The sequence below is a fragment of the Terrapene carolina genome, unplaced genomic scaffold, assembly GCF_002925995.2.
Source record: "Terrapene carolina triunguis isolate 2854851 unplaced genomic scaffold, T_m_triunguis-2.0 Scaffold89, whole genome shotgun sequence".
NCBI lineage: Eukaryota > Metazoa > Chordata > Testudines > Emydidae > Terrapene > Terrapene triunguis.
Window position 1 is genome coordinate 28,277,869 of NW_020664440.1, and position 19,544 is coordinate 28,297,412.

General features: G+C 59.5%; 1 protein-coding gene across 1 annotated transcript; it reads right to left on the reverse strand.

Annotated features, from left to right (window-relative positions):
* Nucleotides 1-3,444: 3,444 nt before the first annotated feature.
* Nucleotides 3,445-13,672, reverse strand: LOC112113573 (actin-related protein 2-B-like). Its single transcript, XM_024209901.2, has 9 exons — nucleotides 13,505-13,672; nucleotides 8,285-8,395; nucleotides 7,914-8,129; nucleotides 7,459-7,531; nucleotides 6,831-6,967; nucleotides 5,787-5,936; nucleotides 5,417-5,562; nucleotides 4,849-4,981; nucleotides 3,445-4,465 (listed from the first exon to the last, which is right to left on the reverse strand). Exons 1-9 carry the CDS (start codon nucleotides 13,550-13,552, stop codon nucleotides 4,295-4,297), a joined length of 1,185 nt encoding a protein of 394 aa, XP_024065669.1. The 5' UTR covers nucleotides 13,553-13,672; the 3' UTR covers nucleotides 3,445-4,294.
* Between the last annotated feature and the right edge of the window lie 5,872 nt (nucleotides 13,673-19,544).

Sequence of the window (19,544 nt, forward strand, 5' to 3'; positions counted from 1 at the left end):
CAGACTCCCCGCCCCACCACCCTGCCTTCCTCTAGTAGTTGCTGAAAGGGACAGACAGTGAATCTGCAGAGAATGGGTGTGTACAGTGACCATATGCTGTGGCTCACACTGACACACACATACAAAGACATGTGCATATGCACACAACACTCACACACACTCTGCATACACTGCTACATCCCCCCCCCCCGCCCCAGTCCCAGACCTAGTTCAGCCCTTTGTTCCAGAAACCTGGAGGCTGGAACACTGGGCTGGAATTTGGCTCCTCACTCCCCCCGCCCCCATGCCCGGCTGGGAGCAGGGAGAGGCTCAGTGTGAGTTTCCTCCCCGCCATCCTCTCCAGGCCCTCATGCTGCTCAGGGCGATTCCCACGGGGAGCTGAGACCCTCAACAGGGAGCTGGTCCCAGATTGGGGGAAGTCAGTATGCACGTGGGTGTGCATGCACAGGAGCGTGAGTGCATACAAAGGTGCGCATTGCATGGGCGAGAGTGGGAGCGTGCGGGGGTGGGGACATAGAGGGACCAGAATTGTTCCTAGCCCTCACTTTCCCACATGTGTGAGTACCCCCATGTGCAGCTTAGTTTGACATGCATGCACATGTGCACACCCATGTGCACACTTCTGTGTGCATGCTGTGCACACACACACAAAAGCTCTCCTGTGCAAGCTCAGTTTCTTGTACCTTCTCACTTTCCCATGAAAGCATACCCCTGTGTGTACACACCCTCCCGTGCATGCATTTTCCTGTGCATGTGCATACATACCCTCCTGTTCATGCACGTGTTCCTTACTTCGTCATACACACACTGGTGTGACCATCGTCCCATTGCACACCTGCACATACGCATGCATCCTCCCATGCCACCACACACCCATGCCATCACATTGTCTTCGCTGCTCCCACACTCACAAATGTGTGTGCCATGCATGTGCATGCACACCTGAGCATTTGCACATGTGCACTCACTTGTGGGCACAACCTTAGGCATTTGCACACGTGCTTTTCCACGCACTCCTACCTGCTCACCCTGTCTGCTAAGCCAACTGGCAGTCCCTAGGGGGCTCCATTCCTGGGGAGGCCGAGGCCAGCAGCACAGCTTCGCGAGGCTCTGGAACTCCCCCCAAGGCCAGGCGAGGGGAGACAGGGAAGGGTCGGAGCTCTGCAATCCAGGAATCCCGGGCTGCAGCCCCGACTAGGGGCAGGGATCCCAGCTGTCTCTGCTGTGAACCAGGTGTGCGTGTGTGTGTCAGGGGGTCGTGGTGTGCATCTCTGCACGGGGGGCTGTGTGTGTTTGGCGGGCTTTGTGGCGGGTGTGTGTGGTGCATCTCCGGGGGGTTGGGTGTTTCGGTGTGTGTGGTGTGAGCCGAGCAGGGGACGGTACAGTGGGCCCAGCCGCGGGGGCTGCAGGTCGGATGGAGCCGCAGCGCGGAAATGCATGGAATTCCTTGTGTGTGGGAACCAGGAGGGGGGCGGGCGTGGGACGCGGGGCCTTTCCCCGCTAGGGGGCGCCAGCTCTGCTCCCCTCCAGCCCCAGCTGGGGGGAATGGCTGGCTCAGGGAGGTGGGGGGTGGGACACAGCCCCTCCCCCCGCCCCGGCACACCGGCTCCGATCCAGCGCCCGTTCAGGGCCCGCCGAGAGGTGAGTTTGCTGGGTCTCAGCCGCCCTGGTCCCTGTTGGGGCAGGAGCCCCCGCCCCATAGGTAGTAACCACACCCCGTGCTAGCGGCCCCACGAGGGGCTGGGGGGGCATCCCAGGCAGACGCTATGGGAGCTCTCCCGCCCCCTTTCCCCTCGTTTTAATCACCCCCCCCTCCCGGTTTCTGCTTGGTTGTTTTAGGAGACTCCAGAAACACTGGCCTTTGTCTGATGGAGCTGGGCCCCGCTGGATCCGCTTGGGGCTGGGGGAGACACTGACCCCTAGACCCCACCAGGTATTCACCCCCCACCCCTTCAGCCTGGTATGCCGCCCGGCCCCAATCCCTGTGGGACGGGAGGGATGGGGGCCAGCCCCTCCCCCATTTTCATCCCCTCTCTGGACTCTCTGAGGCCGGGGGGAGGCTCTGTACTGGGGGGGGGGGTGGCTGATTCTGCCCTGGGTCCTGGTTCCAGGCTCGGGGGTGGGCGGAGACAGGGGCTCCCCAGTTAAGGGGCCTCTGTGCTGGGACAGAGATGTGGGTTGAGCACCACCTGGTGGCAATGTGAAGAACTGAGAGCCAGGGCTCCTGACTTCTGTCCCCAGCTCTGAGAGGGGAGTGGTGTCTAACGGTCAGAGCATGGGGGATGCTGGCAGCCTCTGCACTCAGTGACTCCAGATTTACCACAGGGCAGACAGGGAAATGTACGTGTGAATCACTCCGACGTAGTTAGTCTTGAAGGCCTGTGCTGCCCCCTGGCAGCCTGGGGCTCACACTGCCCAAGCCCTATGTTCTGTAAGAGCAGCAGGATTCCTATTTAGCAACAAGGATTATTCTTTGCATTTGTCGTCCCCATGGCCTTGCCATCGCAGGACCTCACAGCCCCTGATAGACCCCAGGGACCTGAGCCACAGCGCCGGGACAGGAAATGCTCAGATTGACCCTTTAGACAAAGGGCCACACTGGGGGCTGGGTGAACATCCCCCACTTCCCTCCCATAGCTGGGGATAGACACCAGGAATCCCAGCTCCTCTGCTCTAACCACCAGACCCCACTTCCCACCCAGAGCTCGATCGGGATAGACCCCAGGAGTCCCGGCTCCCAGCTCCTCTGCTCTAACCACCAGACCCCACCCAGAGCTGGGGATAGACTCCAGGAGTCTATTTACACACATGTCGTTCCCATCTTCATCACAGGGGGCCCGTGTGTAGCGCAGGGCAGGAGGGAGCTGAGGGGGATAGGCCTGGGCACCTCCTACATAAATCAAGGTCCCCTCCACCAGTCACTTTCACCCCAGCCACACGCAGGCATCTGTTGCCATGGGAACCCAATGGCAGTAATCAGAAAAACAGCCCCCCCACACACTTAAAAAGGTCCCCTTGGCCAGGAAACAATCATGGGGGGGGGGCTCAGAGTTCCAGACCTGGACATGCCCTCGTGCCCCATGCCTGGCAGCCCTAGGGACTCTATGTCATCACAGCACCCCCCAGCCCAGAGCATCTCCCGTTATGTGTATGGAGGGAGCAGGGGAGCCACCCCGAGGCCTGACTCCTGCCCCTAGGGATGGGGGCAGATCCCCCAGGGAGGCCAGATTCAGCGCTCACAGTTACATGGCTGCTTGGTCCCACTAGGAGCTGGGCTGGGACCCTCCCCCGCAGTCAATCCACTCATGGGCCACAGAAAAGGGACCAGCGCCCCATAGAGAGGAAAGGCCCCATATCTGAGCCAGCCTGTGGTTGAACCAGAGCTGGGACATACACTTCTTCTCACCCCTCCCTCCCCAGCAGAGACAGGAGACAGAGAGACACTAAGAAGCAAAAACAATTTAAAAATCAGGGTAAAAAAACCCATTTACAGGTTTGTGCGTGTGCGGGGGTGATTTTCCTCCGCCACGTTTAATACAGAGAATGCGTCGCATGGGAATCCTGCCCCAGGCCCAGCAAACACTCCATGTCTGCACCCCAGCATTGCAGTGTGGAGAGAGGGAGGCATGGAAAGAAGTGCCCCCCCCCCCCCGAAGCTGGCTACACTCCCCACCCCAATCCAATTTGTTGTGTCATTGATGCTGGGGGGTGTCATTGATCCCTTTATTCCTCCCCTCAAATTTCCCCCCAACACTCCCTTATTTGCTTCCCAAGGGCCAATCCCACAGGGATGGGGGGGGGGGCAGCTAGCCCCTCCCCCTGGTCCCCACAGCACATGCCCCAGGGTGTTAGCCAGGCTTCGGAGTGGGGGACTACCTGGCCTCACTGATCCCTCCCCAGCAGGGGCATCTCCCTGAGATCCAGCCTGAGACAGCCTTATGTGAACCCCACTCTCTCCTGCCTCTAGCAGGCTGCTCCAGGGGCCCGCTTGGCCCCTAGGGGGAGGGAAGACATCACTGGCGTGGCCAGGGCAGAGCCCAGGGATTGGGATGGAGAGTGCCCTGGGCCTATGAGAGAGGCACACCCTCCCTTTCCCCACCCCACCCAGACCCAATCCCCTGGTACCATGATTATTCCCCCCTCCCCACCCCAGAAGAAAAGTTCCCAAAAGAAGCCCTGTGATTGGTTGGCCTGTTAGAAAGGCAGAATCAAGGCGATATTGACAGGGAGGAAAGAGTTAATGAAGAGATGGGGCGGCTGAGCTAGTGGGGAGGGGGGGAAGACGGGGGCGTCCCTATCGCACAGTGACCCCCAGCTTCTCCAGGATGCGGGTCCCCTTTTCCAGGTACTCGGCTCGCTGCAGCCAGAAGGTATCCTTGTCCTTCATGATGTCGGCCAACACGGCGCCCCCCAGGAACACCATGTGCTTCCGCCGCGGTGGGTCCTCGATCCGGATTTTGAATTTCTGCAGGAGAAGAGAAGACCATTTATTAAAAACGGGATCCCCAGGATTCAAACCCAGAGCCAGGAGAAGAGGCTCCGCCCCCTTGGCTACAGGAGGAGCCCGACTGGTCTCAGGCACAGGGTCAATGGGATCAGGATTTCACTCCTGGATTTTCAGGCCAGAAGAGCTGTTCTGAACCCCTACATCACCCCTGGGCAAATCCCCCTCGCACGGCAGGGGCCTCCTTGGCCCCCTATGCAGGTCAGCTGCAATGGATTGTGGGTGGCATTGGGGAGCTGAGCTGGCCTGTCCCACCCAGGGAGGAGACTGTAGGCCCCATGCCCATTGCAAGAGCTAGGGTCCAGTGGGGCAGTGCCCATGCATCCCACATGGTGCCCACTCACCGACAGCTTCTCCACGTCGCCCTTGAGCACCCGCTCCAGGTAGAGCTGTTTGATCTCACGCTCCAGCCGGGAGGGCAGGCCCGGGTACATGGTGGAGCCGCCTGACAGTACAATGTGCTTGTAGAACTCTGCCCTGGGGAGAGAGATGGAGTGAGACAGACAACACCCCGTGGGAGGGGTCCTCGAGGCTCAGCCCCACTGTACCCCTAGGATCTCCACTCACCCTCCCAACCCCCCAGCTCCCCACTCAACCCCCAAACAACTTCCACCAGGATCCCCCCCAACAGGCTTACCCCAGTGATTGCCTCCACTCACCTCCCAACACCCTAGGACCTCCCCAGCAACCCCCCTCCAATCGGCCCCCTGGGATCCACCAACAACCTCTCAATCCCCAATAATATCATCACCTCCCCTACTAGCTCACACACACACACACACACACACACACACACACACACACACAAAATCCCCACCAATGGTCTCGCCTTCTAGGCCGGCAGCCCCCCCCCCGCAGCGGCCCAGTGTTGGGGGAGGGGCTCCAGGCTCCACTTCCCACCCCCTTGCTCACCTGGTGTCGATATCAGCCGCCTGGATGGTGTTGAAGAGCAGCTCAGCCACACCCACACCCTCCACATTGATGAGGTGGGGCTGGAATAGGGCCTCGGGTGCCTCAAACCGCTCACCCCCCACCTTGATCACACGCCCATCGGGCAGCTGGGGGGGAGCAGAGGGAGAGGCCATCAGCAACACTGCCTGAGTCTGCAGAGAGCCTGAGCTGATTGCTCCAAGTGGGAGAATCGCCCCAGGCATCCCAATGAGGTGTTAACTCCCAGCCCCACTGCACTAAGGTCCCCACCATCCCAGCAAGGGTCTCTCAATGGGGCAGGAGTGACCCACCCATCCACCAAGCAGAGACACACACCCAGCAGCTCCCTCACCATGTAGGACTCCACCAGCACTGTGGTCTCGTGAGCCAGCTTCTGCTCCTGCTCAATGTTGTACCCCACGTAGCAGAGCTTCTCCTTCATCATCCGCACCGTCTCAAAATCCGCAGAGTGGTTAAAGGCATAACCCCGCAGCAACAGGAGCTGCCAGGAGGGGGAGACAGAGTCATGGGGGGAACCTGCAGTACCAGCAGCTGCCAGAGGGGGAGACCATAGTAACAGGAGCTGCTGGGGCCCCTCCCCCTCCCATAAAGGTCCTACCCCTCACTCTGGCCTCCTGTGAGGATCTGGGGATGATCTAGGCACTCCGAGTGGGGGCAGGAACTGGCTGCCTGGCTCCTTCCCACGCAGGACCCTCCCTTTGGGCTGCAGCCTTTCACCTGCGCGACGCCCTGTTCGCCCCCATGGTGGGCGGAGAGTCCGAAGGCCGGGGGCAAAGCGGTAACACAGAGCTGCGGCGACGCGAGGCACTCGGCTTCAGCATCGCCCTAGACAACAGACTGGCCCCCCCAGGAGAGCTGGCTAGTGGGGGAGGCGGCCTGGGCAGCGAGGTCACGGGGCCAGGCTCGCCTGGTGCAGCTGAGAGGGAGTCACCTGTCAGAGGAGGCTGGACGGTTATGAAGGGGAGGAGCTGAGCTCTTGGGAGGTTTGGGCCATTTTCGACAGAGTAGCCTTGAGGCAGGGGCCCTGCCTGAGCCCAGCTGAGTGGAGGCCTCCCCAGGGAACGGGAGCTAGCGGCAGGCGCTGCAGGCAGGAGGTCGGGTCTGCAGGATCTGAGCTCTCTGCTGCGTGTGATGAGGTACAAGAGCAGCAGGTGAGTCTCGGGGCGGGGGCCGGGTGAGAGATCTGCTTCACAGCTGCCACGGGGCTCCTGCGAGAGCTGAGCCGGACCCAGAAAGCTTACACCTTGAGACGGGCTGGACTCCATTTAGGTTCCAGGAGGCTTAAGACATCCAGGGACCCCGGGGCGTGGATTCCCCTCACAGCAGTCCAACGGGCGGCTAGCAAATCTGTGACACACCCTCACCCAGCTCTCACCTTGATGAGGTAGCGGGTGATGTCCCGTCCCGCAATGTCCAACCGCCGGGTGAGGTGGGGCAGGGAGAAGCCCTCATAGACAGGGCAGATGTGGGTCACACCGTCCCCAGAGTCCACCACCACCCCAGTCAGCAGGCCTGAAACGGGAGGGAGAGGTTACTGTGCTGAGAGGCAATACGCCCATCTACCCTGGTATCCCACCTCCAAAGGCACCAGGACTGGCCACTTCAGAGGAAAGGTGACAATGGCCCCTTAGTGGCCAAACAGGAAATAACATGCCCAGAGGGGATGTCTCCCCTGCCTGCCCTCCCAAAGCAGGGCTCCCCTGGTCATTCCCTGCACTTCCCACCCCAAACCCTGCTCAGCTCTCAGCCTCCAGGACATCCACTGGCAGTGAGTTCCCCAGGCCAGCAACCCAGGCAATTGGTTCACTCACCTGCCATACGGCAGGGTAGATTTCACCACTGTAACACCTTCCCCTGCATTCTCTCTACTGCCCCTGACTCTGCCCTCCCCTCTCCTCTCCCCAGACCTCTCGCACCCTCTGGCCCTCCCATACCTCACCTGCTCTGCCCCTTCCATTCCCCTTCATCCCCCCACCCCCACTCCAGCCCCAGCGCCCCCTCACCCTGGGCGTAGAGAGTCAGCACGGCCTGGATGGCGATATACACGCCTTCGAACTGGTACGTCTCGAACATCACCTGGTGGGAGAGGAGATATCATGGGCACAGCCCTCCTGCTACCCTTCAGCCCCAACCTCCTGCCCCTGCTACCCAGCCCTGGGCTCCCCACCTGTCGTCCCTCAAGCTCTGCCAGTGCCCCTCAATCCCCCCCCCCGGCCCCCGCCCCCCGGGCTGTGCTGATGCCCCTCAGTCCTACCCTGCAGCCCCTCCCCCTGGGCTGTGCTGATGCCCCTCAGTCCTGCCCCTCAGCCCCCTCCCCCCAGGCTGTGCTGATGCCCCTCAGTCCCAACCTAGCCCCCTCACCCCCCAGGCTGTGCTGATGCCCCTCAGTCCCACCCCGCAGCCCCTCCTCCTGGGCTGTGCTGATGCCCCTCAGTCCCACCCCACAGCCCAGCCTGACCTCGATGATCTTCTCACGGTTCTTGGTGGGGTTCATGGGGGGCTCGGTGAGCAGGATCTTGCAGCTGCGGGGATCGACGTTGAGTTTCTCAGGCCCGAAGGTGTAGTCCCACAGGTACTTCATGTCGTCCCAGTTGCGCACGATGCCGTTCTCCATGGGGTAGTTCACCTCCAGCATGGAGCGCAGCTCGCTGGCCTCATCCCCTACCATCAGGTCCTGGGATGGGCAGGGGGCAGATTTGAGACACTAGCCCTTTGGCTAAGCCACCACCAGAGGCCAGGGCCCCTCCCTCCAAGGAAAGGCTCCCCTTCAAAGCCCCCCTCCCCTTACCTGACCCCTGTGGGACATGCCCCCCCCCGCCAGAGCCTGACCTTGATCTCGATGTTGCCCACGCGGGCGGTGGAGCGGATGATGGGGCGCCCGACCAGTGCGGGGAAGATGTGCTCAGGGAAGTTGGAGCCGGCAAAGCCGCACTTAACGAACTGGGGAGAGAGAGAGAGGGAAATGAAACAGGTGACAACCCCCCAAGTCTCCGCCCAGCCACACAAGATCCCCCCGACCTGGGGACTAGGCCAAGCTGGGGGGAGAACTGCCCCATTCCTCCGTCCAGCTGGCTTAAGGACACCAGGGAGACATGCTGGGGCCACCTGGCTACTCCTGTTACCCTCGCAACACCTAGAGGGTGTTCTGAGGTGGGGGGGTCCCAGGCTAGCTGGACCCACCAGGATGACCTGGGGTAGGGAGCAGAAGGATACCAGGCTGGGTGGTCACTGGAAGTATCACCCTTTAAATCCCTACAGAATTTCTCCCCTCAGCCCCAAATCCTCTTGGCCCAGCCCTGAGCCCCAGACACCCCTGCCCCAGGGGGAGGGAGCCAAATTGCTGCACAGAACTGTGTCCAATGCCCCCCGGGCTGGCCTGACCCTCTTGTCTGCACCCCAAGCACCAGCAGGAGGTGCTACATGTATACAGGGTCACTAGCCCTAGCCCCACCCCCCTCCCCCACCCCCACCCCAGCCATGGAGGGAAGTAGCCCTGGGCGCAGAGTCTAGAGGAAGTGACACTTCTGCTTTTGTAGACACTCACCACTCCCTCCCCCCCTTTCCCCTCCCCATGGCAAGGGAGAGGCTCCACCAGTATCCCCATGCAGGGCGATGTGTGTGCCCTGCTATTAGGAGTATTAGGGTAGTGCCTAGAGGCCTGTAAAGCAGTGGTTCAGCCAAGCAGGGCCGGCATTAGACTCGCTAGGGCCCAGGGCAGAAAGTCGAAGCCCTGCTGCATGGGACTGCAGCCTGGGGCCCCGAGCCCCATCACCCGGGGCTGAAGCCAAAGTCTGAGCAACTTAGTTTTGTGGTGGCCCCTGTGGAGTGGGGCCCCAGGCGATTGCCCTGCTTGCTACCCCTTAATGCCAGCCATGCAGAAAAACAGTTGTTTTGGCCCAGGAGGGCCGTTGAGTTTTTATGGCATGTTGGGGGGGCCTGCAAAAGAAAAAGGTTGAGAACCCCTGCTGTAACGGCCTAAGATAATATCCCTTTAAATAGTGTGTGAGTCCTTTCGGGGTGCTCACTGTGTTCTATGCTTTAGAAGTCAGAGCAGCAGTATGACAGCAGGGCCCCCCATTGTGCCAGGTACTACCTAGGCCTACAGTGAGAGACAGGCCCTGCCCCGAAGAACTCTGTCTGAACAGACAAGGGGTGGGAGGGGAAACTGAGGCCCAAAGAGGGGAAAGCTCCCACCGAAGGTCACACAGGAAGATGGTGGCATAGCTACAATTAGAGTCCTGAGTCCCAGTCCCACCCCCACTAGCCACTCAACCATGCTGCTTAATTTTGTTCCGATCTGTGGATGACCTGCCACCTCTCCAAGCCTGGCCTCCTGAACACCCAATGACAGCGAGCTCTGCAAGTTAATTAGAGTTTGTGTAAAAGCACTGGGCCTGATCCTCTCACCTGCCCCAGGGGATTGGGCCCTCCAGGGTGGCAGGCAATGGACCCATTACTCCCTCTGAGCAGTGTACATTTCACCCAACGCTCCTTGGTTCCCAGATTAGGCAAGAGTGTCCCCTAGGCCTTCCTCACTCCCATTAACCTGTGGAACCCTCTGCCACTGGACGCAGCTTGCAGATTAATTCTGCCTCATGTTGAACAGCAGGCCGGGCAATCATAGCAAAAGCACTGGCAGACTGGCCCTGCCTGCTGTGGAAGCGTGAACCCTGCAGTGAGCGAGCGGATGTGAAGAAAGAGGAAATGCAAGAACTGAGCCTGCTTCTGCTAGCACAACACATGCACTCACACCAGCAGAGAGGCACCCGCAGACCCAGCCTGCAGGAGACAGGCACATCCCCTCTGGCCCTATTGCTCCTGGCAGCACCCTGTATTTTTGGGCAATCTCCCCTTCTTCTGGCTACAGACTCTGCGTGGCCAAAGCCTCTAGAGCAACAGCCCTTACAGAGGAATCTCATTCCTGATTCCTTTTACAGGCACTTTCCTGGCATCCTCCCTGCAAAGGGAGTTTTGCTTCATGTTTCATTTACAAATTACCTTCCGCTTTGGCATAATGCAGGCCTGTCTCCCGTTTAACCCCCAAGTCAGCAAGTGTGGGCGGGGCTACCATCCTGCCAGGCGCTGCACAGACCCCGACCGAGATCAGGGCCCCATTGTACCAGGCACTGCACAAATCCCGACTGAGATCAGGGCCCCCATTGTGCCAGGCGCTGCACAAACCCTGACCAGGATCAGGGCCCCATTGTGCAGGCGCTGCACCAACCCCGACCGAGATCAGGGCTCCCACTGTGCCTGGCACTGCACAGACCCTGACCAAGATCAGGGCCCCCACTGTGCCAGGTGCTGCACAGAGCCCCTCCCCCCTGGCTGAATTGGGACCCCTTGTGTTGGGTGCTGCACGCAGCTGAGATCGGGGCTCTGGTGAGGACAGCCAGGTTGTAGACACTTCTGACAAACGCTTGGATAGATCCAGCGAGCAGTGCCGGTGTTCCCTGCCGAACACACAGCATAGCTGTTAACCTGCAGAACTCACATAGCAATTGCTAGACTGGCTCAGAGTCAAGGCCCCTCTAGCCCAGAATCCTGTCTCTGACAGTGACCATTGCCAGTGGAATTGGTCAGTAGAAGGTGTAAGACTCCTGCAGTAGGCAATGGGGAATAATCTGCCTCACATTAGCCTCCCCCTGCTCTCTCACTAATGGGTAGAGATTAGCTCAAGCCCTGGAGCCTGAGGTTTCATCCCCTGCCAGGATTTGTGTCAGAATCAACAATTCCAACTCTGCCAATTCTGCTTCTCCACAGAAATGACCAATCCCTTCTTGGACTTTGCTGAGTTTTCAGCCTCAACAATGTCCTGTGGCAGTGAGTCCCACAGGCTAAATACGCCTTGTGTGAACCAGCATTGCCTTCTCTCAGCCTTCACCTCATGGCAAAGCTCTCCAATGAAGCAAGTTAAAAAGAGTTTCTCGCTTGGAAATATTGAAGAAAAGGCTCTTACGATGTTCACTGTAATGTAAATCACACACAGAGGCTTCTTTACAGACAGACAGAGGAGTGCCTATGGAAGTGGGGGTCTGCCCCACACAGGTGATGAAAGGGTTAATGTGGGCCTGAGAGCCCAATTAACACAGCTGGCTGCACCTGGAAGGTGGGCCAGGCCTCAGTGAAGATGAAGCTCAGCTGGGGGGGAGCCGGATGGAGCTATAAAAAGAGGAAGTGGGGTGGAGCTAAAAAAGGTGGAAGAACTCTACATCCTGGTGGGGGAGGGGGTGAGACATGAGAGTGCCTTGAGTGGCCTAGTAAGGATCTGATGGGGGTGCTGGGAAGACACCAGATTGAAGCAAGTTCCTGTAGCTGACCTGACCCAAGGGTAGGGCCCAGATCTCTGGGAGCAGCTCTGGGAGCTTGTTAAAGAGCCCAGAGGGGAGCTGGGGATGAGGCCTGAAGAAAGGCTAAGGGGTAGGATAGAGACCAGGGAGACAGTGACAAGGCATCTGATAGCACAGAGCTTGGCTGCATATGCTAGTGGCCCTGGACTGAACCCCCCAACCAGCCCCTGGGGGAGGTAGTGTGAGGCCTCTGAGAAGGGGATACAGGTGACTGAAAGAGTGGCTGCAGGGACCACAGAGCCTGGAGTTGAGTGCCAAAGATCCAGCGTAAGGATGGGGATTGCTGTTAGTTTAGCTTTTGGTACCCAAAAGGGGAGGGGTAGAACCGAGGTGTGAGCTGGCTGAGTGGTGAGAAAAGGAACTCCACCATGGTTGGTGTGACCATGGGCAGGGGAAGTAGCAAGGAAAGAGCTGTTACCCCTCAGTTCTCCACAAGGGAGAGCACCAGAGTGAGCCCGCTCTTCTACAGGACTGAAAGGAGACTTTCCAGTCAAGGAGGTCATCACTACCCTGCCTTGAGAATCCAGCTCCAGGGGGGGTGTTTGCCCCCCACTGCTGGGGGAGGCTGTTCCAGAACCCCCCTCCTGTGAGGGGCACAAACCTTCTTCTCACTTCTAGCCTCAGCTGTTCCCTGGCCAGTTTAACTCCATTTGTTCTTGTGCCCACTTAAACTTCAATAGCTCTTCTCCCTCTGGGGTTTCCTTAGAGGGAGCAACCAGATTCCCTTCTCTGGCCAGGCTGAAGAGACTCAGCTCTTTCAGGCTCCTCCCCTAAGATCGGCTCTCCATTCCTCTGATCAGCCTAGGAGCCAGTTTCTCTGTGGAATGGGGTGAACAGAACTGCACACAGTATTCCTGATGTGGTCTTACCACTGCCTTGTCTAATAGTATTAATGCTTCCCTCTCACCAATGGAGGTGCCTTGCTTATACTAGATATACAAAGTTCCCCCTACACAAAGCAATTCAGCAGAGGGAATGAGTCAGGCTGGGCTGATAGCTGAGATTCCTGGGTTCTATTCTTGGCTCTGCCCCTGAGCTGCTTTGTGACCTCCAGCAAGTCCCTTTTCCTGCCTCAGTTTCCCTTCCTACCCTTTGTCTATTTAGATGGTGAACTCTGCAGGGCAAGGACTGTCTCTCACTGGGTGGCTGGGCAGCACCGGGCACAAGGGGGCTCTAAGCTTGGTCAGTGGGTCTGGCACAAGGGCCCTTGATTTCAGGCTGGGAGTGCAGCTCCCACCGTAATGCAAATAAGAAACAGAAATGAGCAAACAGGAAGCGCCAACGCTGAGATGCTGGCGGAGTCGCTGGGCCCCTTCCCCACCCGGGCCAGCACCGCCGGGCGAACCCTGTCCGGCCAGGGGAACTGCCGGCCAAGCCGCAACAGTCACCGCACCCACAGGCCACACTGGCCCAGTTACTCCATCTGCTCCTCCACCTCCCTCACCGGAGAGCCGGGACCCCGCACCGCACCCCGGGGAGCGGAGCGGGGCGAGGCTCTTCCGGCGGCTGCAAAACCCTTTAAGCCGACTGCTTCTTGCCGGTGCCAGTGGGAGGGCCCGATCCCCCCCTGCTCCTCCCGGGGCCCGATCCCCACCCCGAACCGCGGTGGCAGCGAGGCTGGGCCGGGTCTAGGTCCCGAGCCGCGGCTCACGGCCGCCCTTGCACCCAGCCAGGGGTGGGGCCGGGGCTGCACACTCACCCCCGTGCCATTGTCGCACACCACCACCCTGCGGCCCTGGCTGTCCATGGGGGCTCCGCCTCTCGCTGCCCTGCGCCGTCTGAGCCACGGAACCGCGGTACCAGCCCAGTGACCCGGCTCCCAGCGCAGGAAACCAGCCCCGCTGATGTAACGTCCTGGGCTGGGACCGCGTCGGGGGCGGGGTGTGTCTGTGTGCGACGCGCTGCTGCCCCCTGCTGGGAAGAATCAGAAAAGTGTGTGGGGCGGGGGCAAAGCGGGAGGCTTGGGGGGGGGGGGGCACTGCCTCTCCCTCCGCGGGAAAAGCTGCTTTCAGTATTCACCTTGCAGCTAGAGCCACACACACAGCGACAGCCCGGGGACTCCTGGCGGCTCATGACGGGGGTCTGCTTCTTGGGGCAGTCACTGGGTCAAGGAGGGAGGTCATACTGTCTGGGTTGCCCCCATCACCGCAGGGGCTCAGCACCTCTCTCTCCACCCTTCCCCCCAGGAGGCAGGGCAGCGCTGTGAGCCCCACTGCACAGAGGGGGAACTGAGGCCCAGTCTACACACCCCGGCCTGGTCCACATCAGCTGGCTTGGGCTAATGGGGCTCTGGTTGCAGGGCTGTAAAATTGCTGTGTAAACATTCAGGTTTGGGCTGGAGCCCAAGCTCTGGGGCCCCAAGAGGAGGAAAGCTCCCCTGGCTCCAGCTGGAGCCGAAATGTCTGCCCAGCAAGTTTACAGCCCTGCAGCCTGTGGGCGTCTACTTGCTGGGCAGACATACCCTCGGGGCTCTAGATTCCTAGCGCTTAAGGCCAGCAGGGACCGATAGATCATCCAGCCTGATCTCCCGTCTAGCACAGGCCTGACCTCTCACCCAATTCCCCCTCTATTGAGCCCCAAGACCTTAGTTAAACCAAAGCATTTCAGTCTCCAGAGACTAACCTGTTGTGAGCCCCAGGCAGAGAACAGGGGAGGCGGAGGTGCCCCCAATGCCCGGGGCTAATGCAGTGGCAGGGAATTGCTGAGGTGAGTCATGCCCAGGGGATCCCAGCAGGCGACCTGTGCCCCATGCTGCAGAGGGAGGTGAAATCCCCCCAAGGTCCCTGCCAATCTGACCTGGGGAAAATTCCTTCCCATCCCCTAGCCTGGTGATCAGCTGGACCCTGAGCATCTGCAGGAGCGGTGCCAGGGTTTTTGGCGCCCTAGGCGGGGGTCCTTCCGCGCTCCCAGTCGTCGTTGGCAATTCTGCGGCGGGGGGGGTCCTTCCGCGCTCCTGGTCTTCGGGGCACTTCGGAAGCGGGTCCCAGAGTGAGTGAAGGACCCGCCACAGAATTGCCGCCGAAGTCCCGGAGCGTGGAAGGACCCCCCGCCTCCGAAATGCCGCCCCCCCAAATCCTGGCGTCCTAGGCGACCGCCTAGGTCGCCTAAATGGAAGCGCCCGGCCCTGAGCATCTGGGCAGCATGCACCAGCTTGGCAGCTAGAGAAAAGATTCTGTGAACAGGCTCAGAGTCCAGCGCCCACCTTTCCTCACCCTCCTCCTGGTGTCCTGTCTCCAGCTGTGGCCAGCCCTGATGCTTCAGAGGAAGATGGGGGTGGGGGGAGAGGGGAACCAACCATTCAACCAACCCAGAATGGATCTGGCCCATTGTGCATCAGCCAAAAAAGTGACTTGGCCAAGGGGACACCAGGAGGCTGGTGGGAAAGGGAAGTGAACCCAGGCCAGTGCCCTGGCCCCTGAACCAGCCTTCACTGTCCTCCTCCTAATGGGCAAAGAAGGATACAGGAGGCCAAGGAAATTTTGAGGCACAGTTAAGAGTTTGCAGAGGCCACTGGCCCCTCAATGTGTCCCCAGGCCCCCATAGTGGAGATAGGGCAGAAACCCAGCTCGAAGTCCATGGGGAGTTCCTAGTGTGTGGGGGAGGGTCCATATACCGCCCCCCCCGTGAGCATCACTGCTCAGCAGGAAGGGGGGACCAGTGCACAGACTCTCATGCCCCCCAACCCACAGCAAGCGCCCTGCCCCCCAGTCTAGCTCTGCTCCCCCCCCATCCAGCTCTGATCAGCTCAGTCCCCTAATTCAGCTTCAGTCCCCTCAATACAGCTCTAGCTTCCCTCCTCCGGATCAGCTCAGCCCCCAATCCAACTGTAATCCAGCTTCAGTGCCCCCATCCGGCTCTGCTTCCCCCGATCAGCTCAGCCCCCCCGCTCCGGCTCCGATCCCCCCCCCCCCAGTTCTAGCCTTTTCCATCCCTTCTCGCACCTGCATAGTAATAAAAGCGCCTCGCCCCATCCCCCCACGAGTGACGCAGCGGCTGCGGGCAGGGGGTGCACGCGTGGCTGGGGGGATCCCTGCCTGCGATGGGGTGGGGGGGAGGCGGGGGCAGGGCAGGGAGGGGCGGGGGTGGCCGTGGTGGTCTCGGGGCCTCCCCCACTCACACCCCGCCCCGGGGGGAGGGCAGTTCCGCTCCAGCACTGCCGGCGGAGACAGCAGCAATGCAGGGCTATTCATCCTGGCGGCGCGACACAGGCGGCTGCTGAGCCAGGCTGCGGGGGAGCTGGGGCCGCGCCGAGGGGTAAGCGGGGGGGGGGGGGGGGGGGGGGGGGGGGGGGGACATGAGGGGGGGCAGAAGCAGAGGGGCGGCTGGAGATGGGAACCTCAGTGTCAGCCAGGGTCACCTCCTCTGTCCTTCCCTTCACAGCCCTGCAGCCATCCCTCCATCCCTCCCTCCCCAGTCCTGTAACCCTCCCTTCCTCCATCCCCAGCCCTGTAACCATCCCTCCCTCCTTTCCTCCATCCCCAGCCCTGTAACCATCCCTCCCGCCACAGCCCTGTATCTATCTGTCTGTCTGTCTGTCTATCTATCTATCTATCTTTCTATCTATCTATCTATCAATCCCCATACACTCCATCTGTTTCTCTCTCTCCTTGAGATCTGATTGCACCATCAGTTCCCCTCCTTGTCTCACTCACACACGCGTTTGTTGGCTGGAGGGGAGGGGGTTGTTTCTTTTGCACCATGTGTGTTAGATCCAAACCAAAGGGTCAGATAGGGACACCTCCACAGCTACATCCCTTCCCGCCTCCCAGTAGCCCCCAGTCGCTTAATCCCCAGCCCCTGATCCCGGCCCCCCTCCCTCCTATCTCACCCCTGACACAGACACCCATCTGTGGCTTGGGGACCAAATGGCTCTCTGCGCACCCACACCGGGGCTGCAGTCTGTGTCTGGCTGGAGGAGGTGCGGGGATCACCTGGCTCCCGGGCAATTGCTGCCAGCAGCTGCAGCAGCCACTGCCCCCTCCCTGTTTGTGTGTGTTTGGGGAGCCGGTTGTGTTGCTGGGGGGCGGTGCCTGGGAGGGGAGCCCCTTGCTCTTCTCCATGTGGGTTGTGTTGGTGGAAAGGGAAGCGCCTGCTCACCCCACTCCTGTGTGTGCTGGGAGGGAGTTGTGGTGGCATTGTGTTGGAAGGGGATCCCCTGCCATTTGTGTGTGTTTGGGAGTTGTGTTGAGTGGGAGGGCAGCCCTTGCCCCTTCCCTGTCTGTTTGTGTTTGGGGAAAAGAGGTTATGTTGTCCTTGTGCACGTGTGGGGAGCCCCTTGCAGCCCTGTGTGTGTGTTGGGATAGGGTTGTGTTGTTGAGTTAGAATGTCTCTCCCTGTGATGACACCAGGAATTGTTGTGTTATGTTGTTTTGGTGAGGGTTGTTTGGCTTCTTGCTTTTCAAAGGGGGTGGGGTGAAGGATGTTTATCCTGCGTGTGTGTAAGGGATGGGTATGTGGTGTCGGGGGGGGGGGGGGTTGCCAGGTGTGTCTATGTCTGCCGTTTCAGGTGTGTAGTATCAGGGGTATGTGTCTGCGTCATTTCAGGTATGTCTGTGTGTAGTGACGGGGTGTCTGTGTATGGTAATGGGGTGTCTGTGTGTGATGCCGGGGGTGTCTGTGTGTCATTTCAGGTGTGTCTGTGTGGGGTGACGGGGGTGTCTGTGTGTCATGTCAGGTGTGTGTGTGGATGGTTGATGTTACAGTTGAGATATTAGAAACAGATGTTTCCTCCCCCCATACAGATATGTACAGACCAAAGAAACCAGTCCGTAGACTCTCGCCTTCCCTCCCAGCCAGTGGGCCTCTCCTGTCCATGGGCGGGTGGGATGACAGTTGGGAGGCACTGCATTGTGGTACCCGATGAGTCCCTGCAGCTACCCACATCCCGAGCCTCAATGCCCACAGCTGCCCCTACATCCCAGGGAACCCCACAGACCAGCGATCCTTCCTGCATCCCCTGCGTCCTATGCTGCTCTGGGGGGATGAGAAAACTCGCTATCCTCGTCCCTTCCCCAGGTTCCCCTGCCTCGCTTAGGCTTCATTGCCTGGCACAGCTGGCCTTGTGTGGCATGGATCCCATTGCAGGGGAAGGCCGGAGAGCCAGCATCTGGGGGCTGCACAGGCCTCTGCACATGGGCAACCCATGGCAATCCATAGGGGCAACTCAGAGCAGGGAGGGTTTTGGCCTTCAGGATCAGCTGGTGAGGGGGCGAGGGGGAATAGGATGTGGGGTCTTTCCCTTCTAGGGGGCTGGCTCTGACCCAGCCTGAGTGAGGGGGGACCTACTGAAGGGAAAGTGTTTTCCTGGTAACAAGAGGGGTATTAAAGATCTAAAATGTCACTGTGATGACAGGGATTCCAGTTCAGGACTGTTGCCATGGAAACAATGGGGTTGTTTTGGTCTGGAGCATCGCCATGATGCCAAGTGGATATCAGAAATCAGGGGTGTTGCCATGGTAACATGGGGTTGGGAGAGCTCAGGAGTGTTGCCATAGTGACAAGAGGTTAAGTGTTAGGGGCATTGTCGTGGCAATGTCAGGGTGGGGATGGACAAGGGAGGGGGCAGAGTCCTGAGCTGCCCAGCTTTCTGTGTTCCTGTTGGACATAGGGGAGGTGGGAGGAGAAAGGGGCGGGGAGGTTAACACTTTACCTGCCATGTGGTTGGGACCCACTTCCTTCCTCCCCCCAGATGCACACCATCCACCCATCCAAATACAGTGGATAATCAGCTGAACATGAGCTCCCAGTGCAAAGCTGTGTTCAAAAGGGCTAAGGTGATGCTGGGATGTGTAAACAGGGCAGTCTGAAATAGGAGAAGGGAGGTTCTGTTACTTCCGTGTGTGGCGCTGGTGCGGCTGCTGCTGGAATCCTGCATCCAGTTCTGGTGCCCACAAAGCAAGAGGGATGCTGATAAATTGGAGAGGGCTCAGAGGAGAGCCACCCAGAATGAATAAAGGGCTGGAAAACATGCAGGGCCGGCTTTAGGAAGTGCGGGGCCCGATTCGAACAGTTTCGACGGGGCCCCGGCAGGGATGACTTAAAAAAAAAAACCACGTAAAAAAACCACATGGGGCTTGTACTCACCGGGCCACGCTCCTAGTCTTTGGCGGTGGGTCCTTCAGTCGCTCCGGGTCTTCGGCGGCACTGGAGGACTCGCCGCCAAAGACCCGGAGCGAGTGAAGGACCCGCCGCCAAAGTGCCGCCAAAGACCTGGAGCGCCGCCGGGTGAGTAAAAGTTAAAAAGGCGCCTCTAGCCAGGGAAAGGATTCTCTGCCACTTGCCCCCCACTCTGGGCGGCCCTGCCAGTGGGCGCGGGGCCCTCTTAGGTGCGGGGCCCGATTCGGGGGAATTGGTGGAATTGGCCTAAAGCCGGCCCTGAAAACATGCCTTGTAGTGAGCGACTCCATAAGCTGAATCTGTTTAGCTTAACAAAGAGAAGGTTAAGGGGTGACTTGACCTCAGTCTAGAAGTACCTAGGTGGGGAACAGCAATGTGATAATAGAGAGCTCTTCAGCCTCGCAGCCAAAGATCTAACAAGAACCAAGGGCTGGAAGTTGAAGCTAGACAAATTCAGAGTAGAAATAAAGTGCAAATTTTTAACAGTGAAGGTAATTAACCATTGGAACAACAACTAGATGGGGGTGTAGGGGGATGGATGGACAGAAGGGTAGATAGAGAGATGGGATCTAAGCCCCAGGTTGCATTAATTACCACTTCATCCCCTCTTCTCTCTCTGCAGG

Coding starts and splice junctions, on each gene's coding strand:
- LOC112113573 (XM_024209901.2), bottom strand. CDS start 13,552: ATGGACAGCCAGGGCCGCAGGGTGGTGGTGTGCGACAATGGCACGGGG. Junction 6,968..7,458: donor GCTGACTCTCTACGCCCAGG/GTGAGGGGGCGC, acceptor CTCCCGTTTCAG/GCCTGCTGACTGGGGTGGTG. Junction 5,563..5,786: donor TGCTGGTGGAGTCCTACATG/GTGAGGGAGCTG, acceptor GCTCCCCCCCAG/CTGCCCGATGGGCGTGTGAT.